Consider the following 21,835-nt stretch of genomic DNA (forward strand, 5'->3'; position numbering starts at 1 on the left):
GGTCAGCGCAACATGGAGAAGTGGAAAGAGTGTCTAATTTTTATAAGCTTTATTTGGAATCTCATATGTAAAAAATGCCACATGCCTCCTCATTTAAATTTGTATTTATTCGCTTTTAAGAATGGAAAAAAAGCCAATTGCCCTCTGACTTTACTGCTTTGACTCTCTCCAATTTTGAGATTTGCTGCTGTTATGATCTAATCATGCATTTAAATGTTTGTCTGTCCACAGGTAAACATGGGGCTTATAAAGCCAGCCTAAAGTAGCTTCAAATAGTGCTCTGCTCCTTCTACAGTGCTTTTAAACAAGCATGATTGACTTTAACATTTCTAACGCTTCTTCTTGCTAATTCAAATTAAAAGAGAGAGAGACTTTAAAAACTGCAAAAATTAGTCAGGCCTGTCTTGAGGATTTGTGGCAGGAGCATGATGAGTCAAAGCTGGTTTCATAAGTCAGGTGCTTGTTAACTTGGAGTCATTCACTTGGAGGGTAAACCCACCTAAGTAGCAATATTTTTAGTAATATTTATATTTTGTGCCGATATTTTGTATATTTTTCATGTCAAAAAATTACTAGTATTTAGTGTTTCCTTCAGACTTGTATTCTTGTCAGGGTGGAAAAGCCTCTGAACCAATATTCAGACACTAAAACTAACTATTCAAGAACAATAAAAATCTTTTCAATGTGGCTCAGCACAAGTTCAAGGCTCCTGTCTCCTTCTTTGTCCATGCCAGATAGTAAATCAAGTTACGCTGTGTGTGTGCATGTGTGTGCGCGCATGTGTGTGGTCATTACCTCTTACAAGGGGGAATAGCTGTCCACCCCTTCATCTGTTCAACTGTCCCACCAACATGTTAGATCTAACGTGTCAGGCGTCCTCAGTTGAACGTTCATCAGCCGATCCATACTCCGTATTGATCAGCTATTCTTTTAGTCCCAGGCTTGACCTTGAGTTTCACCATGGGTCATTCCTCATTAGGTTTAGTCCCTTTGTTTTCGAGCCTTTTTGGGGGTGAAGTAGGATTACATACATCTGTCCACTGCTTAGATTTTCACCTATGGATTTAACAACTTGATTTACGCAATTCAATCTGTGTGATTCAGACTGAGTGGGTTTCCACATGGGATTGAAAATCATATTTTTTATTTTTATTTTATGTCTAAATCCAGCCCATTCTGAGTCATGTATGATATGTACTAATTATGTACTACTGTGTGTCCAGATAAGAGCTCGTATTCTGGCCTTACTTGGGATTTGCTGTTTATGTGCATCTTCATTAGTGTTGGGGGAAATGTGGTATTTTGTAACTTAATTGGGTTATTGTTAGATATAAATGAGATTGGCTTCCTGTTTTAAAAATGGACTAGTAGTTTTGCATTGGATTTTAAAGCAATGATGACAGCACACTTGGCAGCACAAGTCATATTGCTGCGGCATGTTTAAGAAGCGGGGAACATAAAAGTACTCTACGTTACTTTTAATAAAGTGTAACTTTTGTAACATAACTCGGTAATGTCTTAGGTAAAGTAAAGTAACTAATTACTTTTAAAAGTTACTTTCCCCAACGCGAATCTTCATATCCTGATCACACTCTGGACACACTGGTACAACTGTTAATGTAATAACTTCCTGTTAATATAAGAACAATTTGCAGCAAATAGTGTAATAATCCTGTTTATTTAATTTTTATAAAATTGAATAAGTTCCCTACCATTAATGTAATAAAGTTTTTTCTGTACGTTTACAGCATTGTTACACTTTTAGCTGCAAACTGTTATGTTAATGGTTTATTACCTTAATGGGAAGTTATTACATTTACAGTTGTAACACACATTAATTAAGAAAAGATTCAGCATATTACAATGACAGATTAAACTAAAAGCCAACAGTAAATAGGACAAAGTGTATACATGGCTCAGTATTGGCTAATATTTGCACATTTAAGCTGTCCCATTTGGGTACAAACTTATCTGGGTCACTATATGATACATAATATTCAGGATACATTTGTTTTGAATGGATATATATGCAAGTATCCTGAATACTAACAGTGAATTTAAACATATTCTGTGGTAATGAAATAGAACACAAAGTTTGTTTTTGCCACTCTGACATCCTATAATTTGACAACTACATTTTGGGGTTTATACATTTAACAATTCATAAATACCGTTCTGTGGCCTAGTGTGGGAAATATTTTCAGGACGTAAGCCATTTATGCTGATGTTCATATAAAATGTGAGAAAGGACCCCCCTCGGTGGGATCTGCATTATAAAAGCTTTGCAACCCATCTCAACGTTTTTCATAGGAAAAAATATTCTCCTGACAAAAACCACCAAGGGTCAGAGGGGGTGGGGGGTGAATATATTTAACGCACCATTCAGAGAAGGCAGCCATCTCCAAATGGCCGGTCGTCCTTTGTGTCTCCCTCTGTGCGGTGACACCCTGGTCACCCTCACCCCTCCGCAGGGACACCATCCATCTTCACCACCCCCCCCTTCCTAATGAAACCCTGAAACCACGCCTCCTTTCCCCCTCAACTTCCCTATCTGTCCGTCCAGTCCCCATTCTGCCTCCCTCCCTCCCTCCGTACCCTGACTTCGACCGTTTTCAGAGAGATACGCCCTCTCAGGTCAAGGTCAGGGGTCGAAGGTCAGATGTTGTAGGTCATCCCTCAACCCCCCATCCTCTCCTTCCACCCTCCACCACCCCGCACCCTACATTGACCGTCTAGTCCTCCTCCCTTCCCTTTCTCTCTGCTCCTTGCATCTGGCCCGGCCTCCCCCTGTCCTCTTTGTCCCTTTATCCTGACCATGACCATGGACCAACAGACTGGCAGGCAGGCAGAGAGACAGACAGAGAAACAGCCAGACAGACTGTGTGAAAGTTCAGACCTTGCTGGCCTCCACTAACCTTCCTGATAGAAACACAACCAGCAGCCAGTGACACTGACCTTCATTTGTTTTTGTACCCCACCCAAGTAAACTTGACCTGGATGATGAGACTTTCACCTTGACCTGCAGTCTTACTTTCAAAGTTTTTCACATTTGCACATACTGTGTGTTTGCTGTAAATTCACATATCTGTTTCTTTTCCCTTTCATTTTAGCTTTCCATTTTTGTCACAAATTTCAGAGAATGCAGAATTGGCTAATATCTAAATAACAATCAGGCTAGAAAAAGAGCGCTAACTAAAAAAGATTGTTGTGTTGTGGCTCCAGATCCATTTAGTAAAGTTATTAGTGAAAGTAAATGGTCTGATTTATGATTTACATCAAAATGTCTGTCTTTAGCCCTAGTCTCTACTCCAAAACACTCTGAGTTGTAGTTTGAGAAGAGTCAGTTAATCAACCTGAACAAACTGTTAGCTAGCTAACTAGCCAGCAGGCTCATTTAGCAAAGCAACTAATGTTAATGTTAACATGCAACTACTAGCCACTGCTAACGCGAGTTTATACTAGTACGTTAGCTTTTGTAAATCAGATGTGTTTACAACAAAACAGTGATACTATGGTTATCTAGCTAACAAGCCGAAAGTATCTAAATATAAAATCAGTCAGATGTGTCAGTGATGAAATGATCAGTTCCCAGTCAAAAAGAGCAATTCTGTTTAAAATTCCAAGTTGTACATTTAGAAACATAATCAGCTGTTCACAACCACTGTTTTGTCCAAGAGCTAAAGAACTCCAATATGGCTGCCAGAGGGTGTACCTGAAAGCCCTCAATACTGCTACTTTTATAATGGTTTTACCTATTTCACACTGTATTCATATTCATTTGCTGCATATTTATTATGTTACATGTATATACAGTATATATTTCATACTTTGGTATATTTCAAATATTGTTAATATTCTGTTCTCTTAATAATGTTGTAATGCATACTTTACCTCATATTTCCCATTCATAAATCTTTTCTTGCGGTATCCTATTACTATTGCTGCTGGAACTACCCCATTTCCTCACTGGGATCAGTAAAGTTTCAATTTATCTTATTATGTATAATCTGAACAAATCTCAGTTCTCCTGATAACCTTACTTTTTGGACATTGTCACTGACAAGCATGTTAGAACTACTGCAATTTTGGGCAATACACTCCTTTTGGGAGCAAGTTGCTGGTAGCCAATAATTAATGCAATTAAAGCAGTACTGTGGCATTGAGCTCAGTGAGTAACATTAGGTCATTCAACGGCCAAAACACTTAGGCTCTCTAACCAACATTGTGGGTGGCCATGTTGCCAGACGACCAAAGCCTAAAGCTCTTTGTTCTTCTCTATCCCAACCCAAAAAGATAGAAATAGATCAATAAATTAATGAATATATTAAAGATCAGCCCCTGTCTCCCCCTCCTCTCTGCCAGAAGCATCGCCAATCCACTTGTGAAAGACTGATAGGAGGAAGTATTGATTGATCCGGTCAAAGAGTCGCACACAACAGGGATGAAGGCTTGGATAGATAGATGGATGGATGGATGGATGGATGGATGGACTGATAAAGGAAAAGCCCTGAGTTTAACAGCTGAGTTCAACAATTGAGTTCAAATCAGTTGAAGGAAAAGATTATATGAATATATATTTATATCAGATTTTCTTGTTAATTTATATTTGGCAGCTACACATTCTACATTCCAATTTATATTGTTTGCAATACTTGTTAACATCAACCACACATTAGTAGTGTTGTAAATTAGTTCTGTCCATTCATACATACATTCATTGGATACTGTAATTGTGGTATCAATGTTATCTTTGCTTGTCCCATTCAAAGGAACCAATAAATTAAAAAATGCAGATATATTTAACTCAATCCTGAGCTGAAGCATTAAGGCGCAAACAATGCGTTTTCACATCTGCTTCCTCAGGTTTGCTCATGATACATGATATTAAAATTTGAAGATTTGAATTGAATTCATTGCAGTATCAGTTACATATTCACTAATGACTAACCTCCGCAGAGAAACCAGATAGATTCGTAATTAAATTTTAATGTAACACTTCCCATGGTTGTTTATAGCTTGTCTTTTCCCCTTGTGTTGCCCTCTAACATTATGGGAGGTGTGGTAGTAATGAGCTAGCCTCAGGACGGCCAATTAAAACAGAGCTAATGACAGTGAGAAATATGAGCAGGCAGTGCGTATGGACATCTACAGGGTGATGGATGAGCCCTTGTCATGGAAAGCGCACACACACACACACACACACACACACACACATACACAGCTGGACACTGGTGTCAATGCTTAATTATAAAAAAGGAGGCGAAGGAGGTGTGTGTGTGTGTGTGTGTGTGTGTGTGTGTGTGGTGAGTGGTTGGTGGGGGGGCCTCAGTCACACCAATAGTGTCACCAAAGACCCCCCCCCCCCCCCCCCAATGCAGCCAGGGGCCAAAGGTGAGGAGAAAGGGCGGAGCTTGACTATTGACTCTTTCCTTCCCTTCACCACCATAAGTCACATCCACTGCAGGTTAATATGGTCAAGTGCAGACACCCACACACACACACATACACACAAGCAACCTGCAATCTGGCTTCATCATGGAGGTCCATTGGAGAACTGGCTGTTATTTAATAATATCTAGAACAACCAGGCTAGAAAAAGAGAGATACCTTTTAGGTATCCATTTAGTAATGTAAAAGTGAATAGTCTGATAAGGTAGATTTGCTTCCAAATTTAATGAGACAAACAAAATTGTCTTGTCTTGAGCTGCCCAGTACAACCACAGTCTCCAACTTTTAGCCACTGAGCAGTACCACTGGAGCAGCTGGGGGTTAAGTTAAGCCTTGCTCATGGGCACCTTGCAGTAATTTCTGTATGGCCTCACCTTGTACCACCAGCCTGCCGAGTGCAGTTCGTCTCATCCTGGTGCCGGGCCTGTTGGCAGCGCATACATACACACCAGAGTGCTGCAGGGAAACATCAGAGATCATCAGGTTCCCCGTTCCAAGAACCTGGATACCCTCCACGCCGATGGAACGCCCGTCTGGTAACAGAGAGACAGAGAGAGAGAGATGAACACACTTATACACTCGAAACAAGGTGGATGATGCAGATAAGAATGGGCTCTTTGCTGGCTTATGAAATAAAAGTTATATCTGGCTGCTGGTCCTCATCATGAATGATAAATCAAATCATCCAGATGTCAACCAGGTGTTACAGTAATTTAAATCACAAATTAGGGTACTTTATGATCATCCAATTGTATCCACTGTGTTAGACCAAGATCAATTGTTCGGATAGTATGTGCTCGATGTGGTCGCACCTAGCCTGCTCCAGGAGACGATGGGCCTTGGGTTTCCTGTGGCGATGCACTCCAAGATGGCCGTTTGATGGACAGTGATGGTCAGATTCTGGGGTCCGGACAGGATGACTGGCTCCTTGTAGGTCCTGGGAGCTCCGCCTAGAAGGATGAAGGAAGGAGGAAAGAGAGGAGGACACACAAGCGGAGAGAATGGGATAATGAATAGGTTATATATCTGCTAGTGCCGTAGGGTGTATGACACATCCATGATAAACCTTTGTAACACTACGCTGTCCTGGATTATGACCGCTGTCACCTGACATCTCTCTCCTATCTTCGCTGTCACTCGCTGTCACCCTGCACTGTGTACTACTTAATAATACAAAAATACAATGCTTTAAAAACTACATTTTTACTCTTTATTGCTTGATGGTGGGTAGGATTTGACTCAAAAGGGAGCCTCCACAGACATTTTTGCCCAGGGCCTCCAGCAGTTTAGAGCCGGCCCTGTTTATAAACCAACAGCAAGAACACAGAAGAAGTGGATTCTATAGCTGATATGTTCCCTCTCTTTTGACATCAGACTGACATATACTTTACTAACTCTGAAACCCACAACCTCTACAAGTACATGGGTACATTTCACACATTTTGCCATTTTTATATGTACAAGCATGTGGTCCCAGAGGGAAGAGAACCACTAACCCCGGCAGTGTGGGTGCCTTGCTCTACCTATTGAGCTCCACACTGAACTGAACCCCTAATTCGAGCTACGTGTGTGTCCACCTACCAGTGACATTGAGTGTGGCCTCATGGCTGTAGCGGGTGTTGGCGATGTTGGAGGCTACACAGCGGTAAATCCCGGCATCAGCCTGCCTTACGCCCGTCACCTGGAGAATCCCCATCGGCAGGAGTGTGTACCTGGACAAGGATGGGATGTCAGGGTGTGGGTTAAACACTGAGCAATAATGGCAGGGTTTTTTAAAGGAAAACACATCATAATATACTATATATATACTAAAGTATATATTTCACTTCATTTTACAGATGTAGATAATATGAGCACCAGATGTGCAGAGTTTAGTATATGTATTACTAGTTGGAGGATCCCTATGTACAGAAAAGGTGGCAATATGCAAGGCACATGTAAACATTTTCATAATCATAACATGTTAGTTTTAGGATGAATTGTATGTGTGTGTGTGTGTGTGTGTGTGTGTCTGTGTGTGCATGTATGCATGTGTGTGTGTGTGTGTGTGTATTTGTGTGCACAGTTGCTTTCATGTGCGTGAACATTGTAAAGTAGAAATTCGAGAATAGGGCTCTTTATATACGACCTCAAAACATTTTTATACTACTTGTTTTTGAATTTTGTGTTGTTTTAATGTGAGCAAACCAAGTCAAGTTCCACGTATGTGCAAACTGACTTGGTCAGTAAAATTGATTCTGATTCTGATTTTTATATGTGCCTTGACAGTATATATATGGTACGTGTTTATAGTGTGTATGTGTGAACCTACCTGTTGTTGGAGGTGCTGAGTGGCACCTGTTCTCTCTCCCAGGTGATGCTGGCCTCAGGTACACCGTTGATCTGACACTGGAAACGAGCCACGCCTCCCTCATCCACCACCATGGACTCTGGGTGGGTGTGGAACTTAGGAAGTGCTGAGGAACAAATAACACAACAATGGGTTTTAATAAAGAAAAGACACCAGATGAGCTTATTTTCTTTGTTTAAAGGTGATATGTGTATTTTTTTAATCATCAATATGGCATTGTCAAAATAGTGACACCTTGGTATAATTACTGTAAACAACTGAGAGCATGGTTGAGATGATTGGTAGCCTCTATCTCACGCCAGTGGTGTTGCTATTGCTAGTGTTTCTCAAAATTAAGACCACATTTCGCATAAATAAAGGTTAGATACTAAAGGGGAATACCGCTCAATTTACAAGCCAGAAACCTGAGGATCATGACTCCTGTGTATAATGTCATCAATTTGCTGAGCCTGAAGTGGACATAAAGGTGGCAAATCCTACAATACTGGGCTTTAATAAAGAAAATACACCCCAAGAAGGCAACCCAGGAGATTTTCTGGGGATAAGGGTATTTCTGAAAACAGTGCAATAGTGTAAAGTCCATTTAAGTATAAAAAGATGTATAAAAAGTCACGCATTCTGCTAGTCCCATTTTATGTGCTTGATTTATCTCCTGGTTTTACATCTTTGATTTTTATCCAAGACAGGAACAGCATACATGAATGAATCCTTAAAGTAGTATTCCCTTTTGAATTATCAAATTATTAACAACATTTCTTAAAAACTAAGATAATAAGAAAAATAAGAAAAATAAGATACAGTTTGCATAGTGTAGACTTGGAAATCTTTTTAGGTTGGACAACCATTTTAGCTAGCTTTCATTTCATTTCAGTATTATTTGTCAGCCCTTGTTAAATCATCATAAATTACACACACTGAGAGTGACGTAACTCCTATGTTGGAATAGTGTAAAATAGCATACCACTTCCAGGATATCCACTCACATTCATGTATATGCATGCTTACGTACATACACACATAGGATTCCTAATAACCTGGTGGTTATAATCAATAAGGGTGTATACTAAGGGAGGGGTCTGCAAATGAGAGAAGGTCGCCATGGCAACTCATTGCATTGAGGGAAGACCACCTAGAGATAGCCATAATTCTCCTGGATTACCCATAAACCCCTGGTTTTATTGGGCTGAAGGAAGGGGTGGGGGGAGGGGAGTAGAAGGTTGTGTATGTGTGTGTGTGTCTGCATGTGCGTGTGCATGTGTGTGTGTGTGTTTGTTTGGCCAAAGTGGTCAAATGTAACAGCTACAGTATATGTGTTTTATTGGTTTTACATATTGAAAACTAGTGTGTTTTAGTGAGTGTCAACAGGCCATCAGCCCGCTATGTGGGGCGTCTGTTCCTTCTGAAAACACACAAAAGATGAAAGAGTCAGAGGGGGTCTTTGGTTGCCAGGTATGAGACAGAGGTGTTCACCATGTGAGGCATCATTTATAACCGAAACTATAGGATGTTTTGACAGAGATAAGGCAACATGCAGTGACTATCTGTGGGCAAGACCAAAAGCTATTCTTTGGTCCCTGTGCTATTTTTATGACCTCTAGGTAATGCATGGACATGGATATAAAAATGCCTTGGGAAATGACTATAGTGTTATCTTCAAGTGAGTGGGAGTACGAGGCTGTAGTATGCGGCAGCCTTCTCATCTAAATCACCTCCATTATTATGTGATCCCCTGTGTTTTTAACTGTCTAGGAGGACATGTGCACAGCTTAATCAAATGCCCACTACACACACTAAAGAGCTTCTCTCAAAATCTCAGTGTTACATGAACTTCATTACTTACTATTAAAAAAAAGGAGATTGGTCAGAAATGTGACATTTTTGGAGACAAAGGTATAGATATAATTTTCCGATTACACTTTTTTCATAGACATATCATTTGGGAATTAAAATATATATATAAAAAAACCTTTGAACGTTTGCCTAAAACAAATTTTGGCATATACAACTCTGTATTAACACATCAATATTACCTTTTTACTGCTCCTCTATAAGGTCTGTCAACTTTGTTTTTCTTTATACTGGGACTTTAAAAGAGTGTGACAATAAAATGAGAATTCTTGTCTTCATATTCACTGTGCTTATTTTGTGAGCAAACCCTTGTTCTCAAGGGAGAATGGGCCACACCTATGAATCTTGAATATATGTCTTCTGCTGTATAATAATACCCAGTTGTTATGGAAACCATGAGATATAAAATAGAATAATACCTTCTGCAAGTGGTAACTGGAAAAGAGCTGGAAAATGTAAGAAGCGTAATAGTATGATGAGATAGTCCTCTGTGATTGCACAGATCCATAATATGTTAAGATATAACGGGCTCACTCCAAAGCATCAGATTAGAGTTTTAGTTACAGAAACATTTCTCAGAGGCAGATATAATCTCATTGGTTGAGTTAAACCTCAATGGTCAGAGCCAGAGAACCACAGTTTTTCTGTGACATTGGACTGAAGAAGAGTTCAAAAGGCAATTAAGAGAAGTAGCTAATATTATGAAGCCTACTAACTGAAGAAAAAAAAAAAGATTCTAGCCATACTAAGTTATCTAAGTTAGCTAGTTAGCCTAGCTGCCATCCAAATTCAAACTAGCCTTATTAGCCTTTAGCTATCGGGGCAAGCTAGTTAGCTACCCTGCTGACCTTCATGAGTGCCATGATCTTGAACAAATGTCATTACCATTCATAATTTTAATTTATATTTTGACCAGAGTTCCTTCTTTATCATTCAAGTTTGCCAGTTAGCCAACTTGTGCTCTAAAAAACTGTGGCTCTGCCCATTAAGGCTTAATGAGATCATTTCTCCCTCCAGAGCAGCTCTGCCTCTGAGTAATGTTTGTAGAACTAAAACTCCAATCTGCTCCAAAGCACCTGTTTGTCATCCCAGCCATGGTTTCTAACAGTCCTGTACTGTATTGCACAGTGACACACTTACATGCCATCTGGACCTTGGCCTTGCGGCTGACCAGCATGCCATAGCGGTTCTGGGCGGCGCAGTCGTACTCGCCCACATCCGGGTCATTCCCATCTCTGCGTTTCTGGAAGCTCTGAATGAAGAGTGTACCGTTCGCCAGGACTCTAACCCGCGGGCTGGTGGGCACAGGCACCCCATTTCTACGCCATGTGACCATGATGGGTTCCTCGCCTTTCACCCGACAGTCCAGCATCAGTGGGCGATCCCTCACTGCGATCACATCACTGGGCTCCAGCAGGAAGGCCAGCTCTGAGGCTAGGCAGCCATCTGGAAACAGAAGGAAGATACTGGTTAGCTGAGACACAACTGGGAAGGTTACAATTTCAAAATGTTACATTTTGAAATACAAAACACAAGTGCTAGAAAGTGTTATTGTCGTCATCTACAGCCTTTCTTATTTCAAGATATTGTGCTAAATTACTTTTTGGTTATGAGATTTATTTAATGCCATAAAATGTAACCCATTACTCCTGAACACCAGGGAACAGTAGTTGAAGTGCATCTAGTGCATGAGAATCTCTTGCACAATATAAAATAATGCAGCTATCATGGTGCTTTTAGTGAGTTTTTTTCCCCATAATTAGCTCATGCTTTTAAAAGATTTAAAACATCTCTTTGATCTAAAAGTCATTTGGAAGGAAAGTAAAGGAAAGTCTTTTAGGACCTAATAGGACTCACATTTTCGAACCTCTAGGATCCTATCAGACAGTCCAGTAAGATTGTTGAGATTCCAATCAGATTCAAGCAATCCTACTGAACTGTCACTTAGGATCCTAAAAGACTTCAGTTGTATTTCTGGAACTCAACCTTTGCGATTAAACTTGCTAAGAACTTTTTACCAGGAGTGTTTCCAAAATATCCTTCTAGGAAATGGACAGTGAATAACAGAAAGTTCAAACTATTTTCCATCTCAAACCCACAAACACCCCATGATCCCAGAGCATGGCCTCCCATATTTGTTTGTTACTAAATGCTGAGACACAACAGCTCAGGGGGAGACCTCTCCAACAAAGGCCAAGCCTGGGGCCATAATTTTTACCCGAAAAACTTCACTTGACACCAAAAACCATCACATTTGATTGATGGCTTGGATGGTTTTGCGGCCTACAACACTTTTAACGTAAACCAACCACAATGGAGGCTGAATGCCAGCGAGCCATCCAGCCAGAGAGGGCAACAACAATACCCGAACCGGGAAGAGAACACTGGCAAGGGTTGCTGGGGTCAAGTTAGGGGAGCTTCTATTGAACCAGCGGCGAATAGTGACAATAGTGTTGTGACTATGCTTATTTCCACCCAACCCCCAGTAACCTCTGTAAAAACTCACATCAGCCACCATGCACCCTAACTCCAAGGGCACCATCTGCCCCTTCTTATGCATCCCCTCCACCCCTCCCATCCCTTGCCTTCCTTTCAGTCCCATCTCCGAGGTGACTTTCCCATGCCATCGGATCGTTCTGTCCCCTATCCATCCCCTCTCCATGTCGACCTCTGTGACACTCCCAGTCTTCCCCATATTCTCTAAGCCTTATTTGGGGTGAATATCCCCCGATTCAAAAAGCCCCACCCTGACCCCTTGGAATAGCCACCGTTTCTCTCCCAGCTGTTGTGAGGGATGGGGAAGCTGTGAGGCAGTAACAATCACAGTTTGGCCTTGAACCTGCATGATGACCAAGTTCAATGTGGGCTTTTGCATCTGTTAGCCCAACTTTACCCCTCCCTTACTCCTTCCAACTCAGCTGTGAGCCGTAAGACAGCAGCTATTGTTGTCCAGCCGACTGATTCCCAAACAGTCAGAACATCACATCCCACACACGGCAGCTTGTAGCTGAACTTGACTTTGAATTCATTTCTGAGGTGATGTGTATTTCTGTCCTTAACTAAGTGCATTCCCTTCACTCTAAAGGCCATTTGATGCTGTTTGCTAATGATTTGTACACACTTGTCTTTGCCAGTATACCTTACATTTCCATTGATTTCTAAATGCATCCCTCTCTCCTCCATATTTAGGTTCCATAGCCAATGGTTTCTTCCTATAACCCAAACCAGCTGCTGTGTAGGCACCACATGGCCCAATACTTTACAATTTTACTAGATTCTACTTTATCTTACTTCTATACATAGCAGTATCCTCTAAATAAAACAGAGCAAATCAATGGAATCATGCATAAAACAAAATCCTTCACTCCAGTTACATGCTGCACAACTGCATTCTCTCTAGGTTAAGCCTGGTAAATGGTATGGATTGAAATGAGACCTCTCTGATTGTATTATGGCAATGTATGTACAAATACCACAAACATGGCCTCTTTGACGTTATGTTGTCGAACTGCAATTCCTCTTGACATGAGTGTACATGGAAAACACATTGTTGACAAGGTGCTTGATGGAATGGCTGTTTGAGGTTCTGTAATAGCCCATTGGATTACAGTTTCTTACATGTCATTTATAAAATACAGCCATGGAGCTTTCCCACAACCTGAAAAGACAGCATAGCCTCCCCCCTCCCTGTGATCCCTGTCATTGGCTTTACTCATCTGTCACATCAAGAAATGAGCATCTGCACCCCTTCTAATGAGTGGACTCCCACCCAGCAGATGTAGCAAGCAGAGAGGATTGTGGGTCTTCCAATCAGCTGTGCCTGGATGGACTGATAGAGTCCTGCACCCCCCTTCAGCCTCCTTTCCCTCAGGGCTGGTAATGAAATTCAGGGGTCCCGAGGGGGGACTTGCATCACATGCTATGGCCACGGTTATCGAACACATGGCGTTGCAACCTGCAAGGCCTTAGAGGCCAATGTCGATCTCTGCCAATACTGTGTGCATCAGTGTGATGGAAGGGGGGGCAGTATAGCAGGTCTGGCAGATATAGTATGTGGAGTGTACACAAACAAGGTTATGTCATACAAGGACACTTTGTGGTTATTGGTTCATGAAACATAGATGCTTGATGAGGAGTGAATTTCAGCTTTAACCAGGCCAGTGCCAGGTTCCTACTTGATAATAAACATAATGCTACAAATGGGAAGTTGACATCTAAGGAAGACTTTTTAGGGGCTATATTTTTGATAGAACATTCTTATAAACAGATTATCTTATTTCAGAAGCATTTAAATTTCAAGTCTAAGCTATAACCAAAGGCCACCCCAAAGCTGACATAACTGTGTTATATCAGTAGTTCTCAACCATGTGCCATTGACATCCAAGAGTCTGCAGGTTTTCCTTCCAGCCGAACACTACAGCAACTCAAGTAGCACACCTTCAACTAGAGATGAGGAACTGATAAGTGAAATCAGCTACCATAGTGTTTGGTTGGAATAAAAATCGGCATACTCTTGGGTCACAATGGACCATGGTTGAGAGCCACTGAGTTAGATTATCATATGTTATCCTATGGGTTCCATACAATTTGCCATGGTTAGAGCCAAACACTGCCATACCAATATATCCCTCAATAGCTGTTCTTAATTAGCCACTGAAATTTGGACCTTGACATATTAGCTTTGACAAGGGATCAATCAAGGATTCCCTTCTTTTGTGCCCCAATGCATTGAATCAAGACTGAGGCCTCCAAGCCAGGGAGGCTGTCAGCATCAACATAGATGAAGGATGAATACAGAGTTGCAAGGCTAAAGGATGCTAGATTAAAAGCTTTGAAGCAAACCCAGACTTGAGCAGCTAAAATGTACTCCTCTATGCAGATGATAAGTTCCAATATGCCGAAACTGCATGGGGTGTGATTAAGTGCGTAGCATTGGGGATGAAACCATTTTCAATGTGGGGGATAGGACCGTAATGAGGTTTTTTTTTTCCTTTAGAGAGGGGATCGTCCAGCGACCCCCACACCAGCACCTTGTGGTTGTAACCCCTAGCCTCTCTGGGGTCATGAGAGAGTTGGAGAATGGATGGATAGAGGAGGAGGAGGGGAGGAGGGACAGCTTGTGTCCAGCCATGGTCCTCCCCCAGCCCTCCATTGCCATTGTTTACCAGACTGCTGCCCCTAAACTTCACAGCCTATTGTAATTGCTGTCCCAACAGCCCCCCACCCCACCCCCCAAAAAAGGAACAGATAGAGAAGAGGGAGAGTGAAGGGGGGGTCCTGGGCTCCAGGGATAAGGCAAGCATACACAAATCCTTTCACTAATGTCTTTTCCTTTCTCCAATCTCCCACCCTCTACATTTCCCTGTATTTTTACTAAACTTTTTACAACTGGCTATACACTGTTTTTTTCTCACAGGAATCATATGAAGATAATAAAACTAGCAAGTTTGAAAGTTCTAATGTTAATTTGTAATGAAGCTTAATATTTTATGGATTCACTGCACAAATTGGGTGAAAGGCATATAAACATTACATTACACCTACATATTAACGCACACAAACACATACTTTTCAAAATTGTTTGGTAGCCCTTTGTGCAGCATGACCAATAACATGCACCTCTAATATTCCTCTCTTCCCCTTATCCCTATCTTCGTCCCCTATTATATCCATTACAGAAGGAGGGAGGGCAGTTTAAACAATGGACTGACTACGCAGTTGAGGGTCTGGGCTAGAAAATGGGAATAGCTGGGCAGGCGTGAAACCCGTTGCCCCGGGGCTTCCTCCTTTGTCCGCCTAATGGGAGTTAAACTCTCCTCCTCGCTCTGAGGCGGCAAGTTCCTTCTGCTGCGCTACGCAAACATGCTATTGTAGTGGCTGCTAGGGGGCTGCCTTTGTCTTTTGTTTAAGCCATTGATTGTCATTATTAGGAGTCATATGCCAAGTTCAAAGTCTAAACACCTAGAGAGAGGAACATGGGCATTTGGGCAGGAAACAGGCATGTGCCACAACATTGTGGTTCTGTTGTACACTCTGAATAGTGCTAATTAGCAAACTTCCAAGATAGCTTTTAACTGGAATTTCTTAAGTCTGACGCCTCTTGGTGACAATTGGTGACAGAGCAACTTTCCAATACATGATTTGTATTTGAGTTACAACAAACATTTAGACCTACTAGATCTAGGTGTTTGTGGATCAACTAAATGTAGGCTCATTGTGAAAAACTGTTTTTTACTATGCCAGCCCTCAATGTCTTAACCAATATCATCACCAAAATCAATAACAGGCTTACATGCATTGATTGATATTGGACCCATGGGACATGGGACCAGGATGTCCCATCTGCATTTGGAGATAGGCTGGTTTCTGATGGTCAACACTGTTTAAAAGGGCTAGGCCGAAAACAAGGTCCCTACTAGCCATGCAGATCAATAAGCAATAATCTCCAATGTGATGGAGAGGAGAGGTCTCCCTGTTTGTCCTGCAGTTTTAATCAGTGAGGTGTCAGCCTACAGAAGGGGCACAGCAACTCTTAGTCTTTAAATCTCTTTAAAAACAAAAAGCCTTGTGGCCCACCCGGCCCCCATGAGACTCAAGGTAATAACACATTAGCAGTAGAGAGGTTGGGTCTCTAACCAGTTAATGCTATGAACCTGAGGGCTTTCAGATGGATCTCTCTGCAAGTGGTTTGCACTTGAAGCACATGGTAGAAGCACTATTGGAGAAACAAAAGAGTGTATGATCTAAAGGGGAAAATAATAATAATAGAAGAGGATACTAAGGCAGAGCTATTAGCTATAGGCTCTTGTGCATTGTAACTTATTAGATGGGATTGCTGAACTTCTCAATGCATATTCAAACTCACTTGAATGAATTGAATTCCGCCAACCTATATTGGAAGGGTGGAGTTTGTAGTCATAAGGCCTAATAGTATTTTGGTCCACTCTGGTGCTGCTCCAATAATGGCAAAGCCTCTGTCATACAAGTGTCCATCTTATTTACACACACAACAGGTTTGGACTTAACGAAGAGCTACAAGGTTTAAAGTGGTAATCCTTGAATTACTCATATTTTTCATCTTTGGTACTAAGCGCACATTGCGGTGGTGTTTATCCATGGTGGCTATCGCTGCTCATGCGAACTACACAGTTCTTCTTCTATTCATTTATTTATTTATTTAATAAACCACTGTTATTATATAGATTATTACTTTAAGCTTCTGTTGAAACTTCTGATGAACTTGTGATCACGTGTGGCTGTGGGAGCTTTTGCTGCTTAATTAAAAAGAAAGGGTGTTTGACAGCAGGGGTTGGCGAGCAGCCCTACCACGAAGGATTAAGTAACCAGGTGTATTGATAAACTCCCACGCTAAGACTGATCCACACCGGCGCTTGATGGATGTGATATCAACTGCTGGTGTGGAACATGTGCATCACTGTAGGTGTGTATTGACAACATCAACTATATCTGTTGTTATAAAAACTACTACAAGTAAAGCAATACCCTAAAACACTCTTGAGATATTGCTATGAGAACCATTATGGTCAACAGACAAGCTGTCAATATGTAGTAACTGCTCTGTGTTTGTGTGTAGGTGTGTGTGTGTGTGTGTGTGTGTGTGTGTGTGTGTGTGTGTGTGTGTGTGTGTGTGTGTGTTCTTGCACTTCTATCCTAGTGAGAACCAGTTTGAGTTTTAGACCTTGAAGTGAGGACATTTTGCCTGGTCCTCAGGCAAAAGTTCTTCTTCAGGAGGCTAGTTTAAGGTTAGGACTTGGGTTTAGGGTTAAGGTTAGAATTGGGATTAGGTTGAGGTTAGCCACATAGTGTTTTGCTATTTTGTATTTTAATCTGTATTTGTCCAGGGAAACTCATCTGAGCTCCATGCTCTTTTCATGCAGTTAAACACGTTCACACTGGGAGGTGCCCAGCTCAACCACAGTCTTCTCCTGTCAGCCACTGAGCAGCTCCACTGAGCAGCTCCACTGAGCAGCTCCAGTGGAGCAGTTGGGGGATCAGCGCCTTGCTGATAGTAATTGATGAGGTAAGGGAGAGTGTTTCTCATTCCCCATCCACATTTTCACAGCTGGTCCTGGGATTCAAACCAGCAGCCTTAGCCCACTTCTCTAACCGGCTTCATAAGATTAAGGTTAGTTTAAGGTTAGGGGTAGGAAATTAATGTAGTCAATGGAAGTAGAGTCAATACATAGTCAAAACATATGAGCTTGGAATTATAAGGTTCTATCTGGGTGGATTGCAGTTCTGAGATACTGAGCATCAAAGATTTGACATCCCAGCTGATAAAACTGTTGTTTACTTTCTATCTTTTTTAAATATTTAACCTCAAAGGTTCTTTAAAACAAATAACACCATACAATAATTAAGTAACATTCAAAGATCATGAATATGTGGATAGTTGGATTAGGGAACTTGGATCTGAGCTTTGACAGGAAAGTCCCATCAGCACCACGGTTGCACGTTAAGAAGGTTTAAATCCCCTCAGCATTAGCATAAACCCTCCACAGATAGAGATGTTAGCCTCTGCTCTGTCACGCTGGAGGAAACACCGGCCGCCACAGGCCCTTTGTGTCCCACTGTGGATTAAACCAAGGGGTGTCCTGTTGGGTTATCTCGCCCTGGACACTGTGTGTGTGTGCGTGTGGGAGAGAGAGAAAGCAAGGAGACCTGGCAGGAGGGGGTTGTTGAGGACACGGTCATGGGCAGCTGTAGGGGGATTACCCTGCGCACACACACACACACACACACACATCTTTAATAAGGTCTCAATTTGAGGCCAGACTCAGGAGCGAGGGGGTAGTGTTATGGAGATGAGGGTGTGAGGGTCAGGTCACTGAAGACGGGGGGTGTGGCGGACACTATTGTCTCCCTGTTTTTTCTGGCCCCCCCTCTGCCGACTGCTCTGATGACCAGGACGACCCAGAGCCCCCCCCCCCCCCACTGAAAGGTTAGAGGTTGCTAACCCTAACCCCTCGCTCTGGTCTCCCACACCGTCTGGATTGTTCCCTTTCTCATGCAGAAAGCTGTGTGCGGTTTAAATGATTTTTTTTTATTTTTTAATAAAAGAATTTCGTCAATCCCTCCTTAAACTCAGAACAAACTTTTTGAAGATTTACATCTGATGTCTATGCCTGGAAACAACTTACACAAAACTTTATGTTGACCTTGAGGTTTCCAAATCTGATCATTTCAGAGAGATTTTTTTTAAATGTTGACGAGGAAATATGAGTATATATGAAATATGAGCATAAATGAATACTGGCTACAGAAAAAGAGGAAGTGTGTTTGTAGGTCCAAATGAAACTGACTGCACAGTATGGCCTGTATGAGCTCCAAAATAAAACTGATACTCTGATGCATTAAATAATCTGATCAATCAAATTAAACAGATTGTATAATGACTTCCAACTGTAACCTTCTTATGTTTATGCACATTAACTGGCTCATTAATTAAACCATATCTACCATGATTATTACGATTTTCAGTAGTTATTAGCTGATAGAGCTGAGGAGACCCCACTACCCACAGTAAATGTCCATTCAATAGCTTACTGCTTTCACTGTTTCTATGAGGGGAAGGTGACACATTAGCCAGTGAATTTGCATAATGGCCTCAAGGCTAATATGACAACTGCTTTCAATAGTTTCACAATATCAGTTTTAACTCAGTTAGTAGGTTTTTGCATAGCACAACAGAGAGAATCAGACATGGTTCAATGCATTTTCAGCAGTAAAACATGAAATTTATCTGATCCAAAGTTCTACTGGAGGTTGACATAAAGACACAGGGGCTAGATTTTGAATATTGTGCTGATATGGCTGAAGTTCCATGAAAACCAATTAACATCCTTGTAGATATTGACAAAAGTTTCCAATCATCTTGATTGGAATCATAAGAATGGAATTGCTTATTTAATCGTCAGTGGGTGCTTCCATGGCAATCCCATGGCTATCAGATGAGGAAACAGTGGTTGTATGGACCTATAATTGTACCTTCAGTGAAGTATCTGTTCTCCAATGATGAGTATGGCATCCAAAGTGTAAACTGAACAATTCATAACTTGTGTGACAAAGGTTTGAGGTAGAATCCAGTAAAAGTCAAACCAGCCTGCACTCCAGTGCAACACGCAGCATCACTGGTCCCTCAACATTAGTTCACCTCTCATCCCACACTTTTCAACAGCTATTGATTTCAAAATATTATAAACCATACTTACTCAAACAGATGAAAGCTGCCAAGAAGGTGAATAAAATTCTTGGTTTCATTTTGGTCTTCTTTAATCCGATCTCCTTGGTGTCAAAGCTTCTTTCCCGTAGACCCCTCAAAAATCAAATAGATGAAAAAAGTATTCCAAATGAAAAGGTGTCCTATAATATATCTTCTTCTTATCTATCTTCTTTGGTGATAAAGCTAAAAATTGGTATTCTTATTTCTACAACATTGTTATTCTTTAAATTCCCTGGTCCAGCGTTTGGCCCGTGGAAGGCTGCTGGTCATGTCCAAAGCCACTCTAAGAATAGTAGGAGGAAGACACCTCACCCTGGACAGCGCACATTAGTTATTCAACCTCATTGTTGTCGGTGAATGGACATTGATACAGCAGCTTTCACCGGCCGCTGGCAGGTTGGTCTCCTATGAACCAATCACAGCTCCGGGGTGTCGGAGGGGAGGGTGCTCAGCCTGGGAGGCATGATTGATATTCATTTGAACAGAGGGCCGCTGGCCGGCCGCCCTCCCCCGCCCCGCTGCCTGATGGGCCAGCTGTGGCCAAGCCTTGACCAGCCACACTGCTCCCAATCTGCTGTCAACCAGGCTGGAGGAAGACTCTGTGGTGTGGATATCTTGCTTGATAAATCACTAGAACTTGGAGCATACTGTATAAATTATACAGTATGTTCTAGCATGAGTGACATTTTCAGGCAGTCTATCAGACTTGAGACATTCTTAGTTTTTTGGGTCAACTCAAAAAATCTTGCCTTCCTTTACACCAAGATCTAGAGTGGACATCCATGTGAAATGGCTTTCAACTCAATTTTCAAACCTTTATTTCTTTACAGTATGTTTGCTGAGTGTGTGTTCTTTTCCAGCAACGCTCTGCTCAACTCTCACTTTCCATGCAATCACACACAGGAGCTGCCCAGTACAAACACAGTTCAAGTTCAAGTTTCATCTTTATTTGTCCTTACTGGGTAATTGGTTTGGTAGCAAGTATTGAAAATATTACATAAAAACATAAAACTGACTGGCACCACAAACAACATACATTCACCAATGCAAGGTGTAGATGTAGATTTTCAAGCAAGCAGCAGAAGACAAATCATCATCAACAATATGACATTGTGATCAACAAACAATCCTTCCCTCTACCAGAAATTAGGAGGTCTAGGAGTGCGATCACACCTACAGCTTGTTTTCTTCAGTCTGAACCATAGTGGAAAAGTTTACTTTGTGGCATTTTTATATGTAGTTTGTTTAGGTTCACACTGTCCGATTTACAAGCGAACCGGGCTTGTAAACAAAAGTCACATAAGGGGTATACCACGAAGCTAGATAATGGGGTTAGTGAGATAACTTCAGGTTTAACATGGAGTTTCCAATGTCACGAAGGTGGCTTATTTTTAAGTGGGGTAGATCACCAAGACTGTACACCTAACCTGCTCCGGAGCAGGTTATGTTGCTAGAGGATCCTATGGGCTACGGTTAGGGTTAGGGTTAGGGTTAGTACAGGGGGAAACTATTGCATTAACAGATGTTGCTGCTGTTCACAGGGCAACAGTGTTTAGAGACTAGCAGAACCACTTTGCTTTCCACAATGATTTATTAGATCATGATATAATAAATGTCTGTATTCCAGATCATTTGCCCACTATAGCTATAAAAGAGGACTTCTATCAAATAGCTTGGTAGCGTACATTGGTTGACTATAGTTATCAATAATGCATGAAATTTACTGTTGTATATTAAGTGCACTGAAATTCTTTAATAGGATAGATAGGATAGGAGAGTGATTTGTGCAATAAATTGCACCCATATTCCATCACAGCTCTGGGGGAACATGAGGCCAACTTTGTGAATTGAAAATATTTTCATAGCCTCAATGTGACACAATATTGTATCAATGAAAAGTATGCCTACTGTACCAGTAGCGTTATTTTTTGCTGTTAGTGTTTCTG

General features: G+C 41.4%; 1 protein-coding gene across 1 annotated transcript in view; it reads right to left on the bottom strand.

Moving 5' to 3' along the window:
• Window positions 1-19,927, bottom strand: part of LOC139931639 (immunoglobulin superfamily DCC subclass member 3) — a 30,031-nt gene extending 10,104 nt beyond the window's left edge. The window contains exons 1-6 of the mRNA XM_071925194.2: window positions 19,879-19,927; window positions 10,787-11,092; window positions 7,760-7,904; window positions 7,030-7,160; window positions 6,261-6,398; window positions 5,823-5,981 (exon numbers count right to left, since the gene is read on the bottom strand). Coding sequence (XP_071781295.2) covers window positions 5,823-5,981; window positions 6,261-6,398; window positions 7,030-7,160; window positions 7,760-7,904; window positions 10,787-11,092; window positions 19,879-19,927 — 928 coding nt within the window. The remainder of the gene's footprint in view (window positions 1-5,822; window positions 5,982-6,260; window positions 6,399-7,029; window positions 7,161-7,759; window positions 7,905-10,786; window positions 11,093-19,878) is intronic.
• Window positions 19,928-21,835: the final 1,908 nt, after the last annotated feature.

This window comes from Centroberyx gerrardi, chromosome 19, assembly GCF_048128805.1.
Source record: "Centroberyx gerrardi isolate f3 chromosome 19, fCenGer3.hap1.cur.20231027, whole genome shotgun sequence".
In the NCBI taxonomy this organism is placed as follows: Eukaryota; Metazoa; Chordata; class Actinopteri; order Beryciformes; family Berycidae; genus Centroberyx; species Centroberyx gerrardi.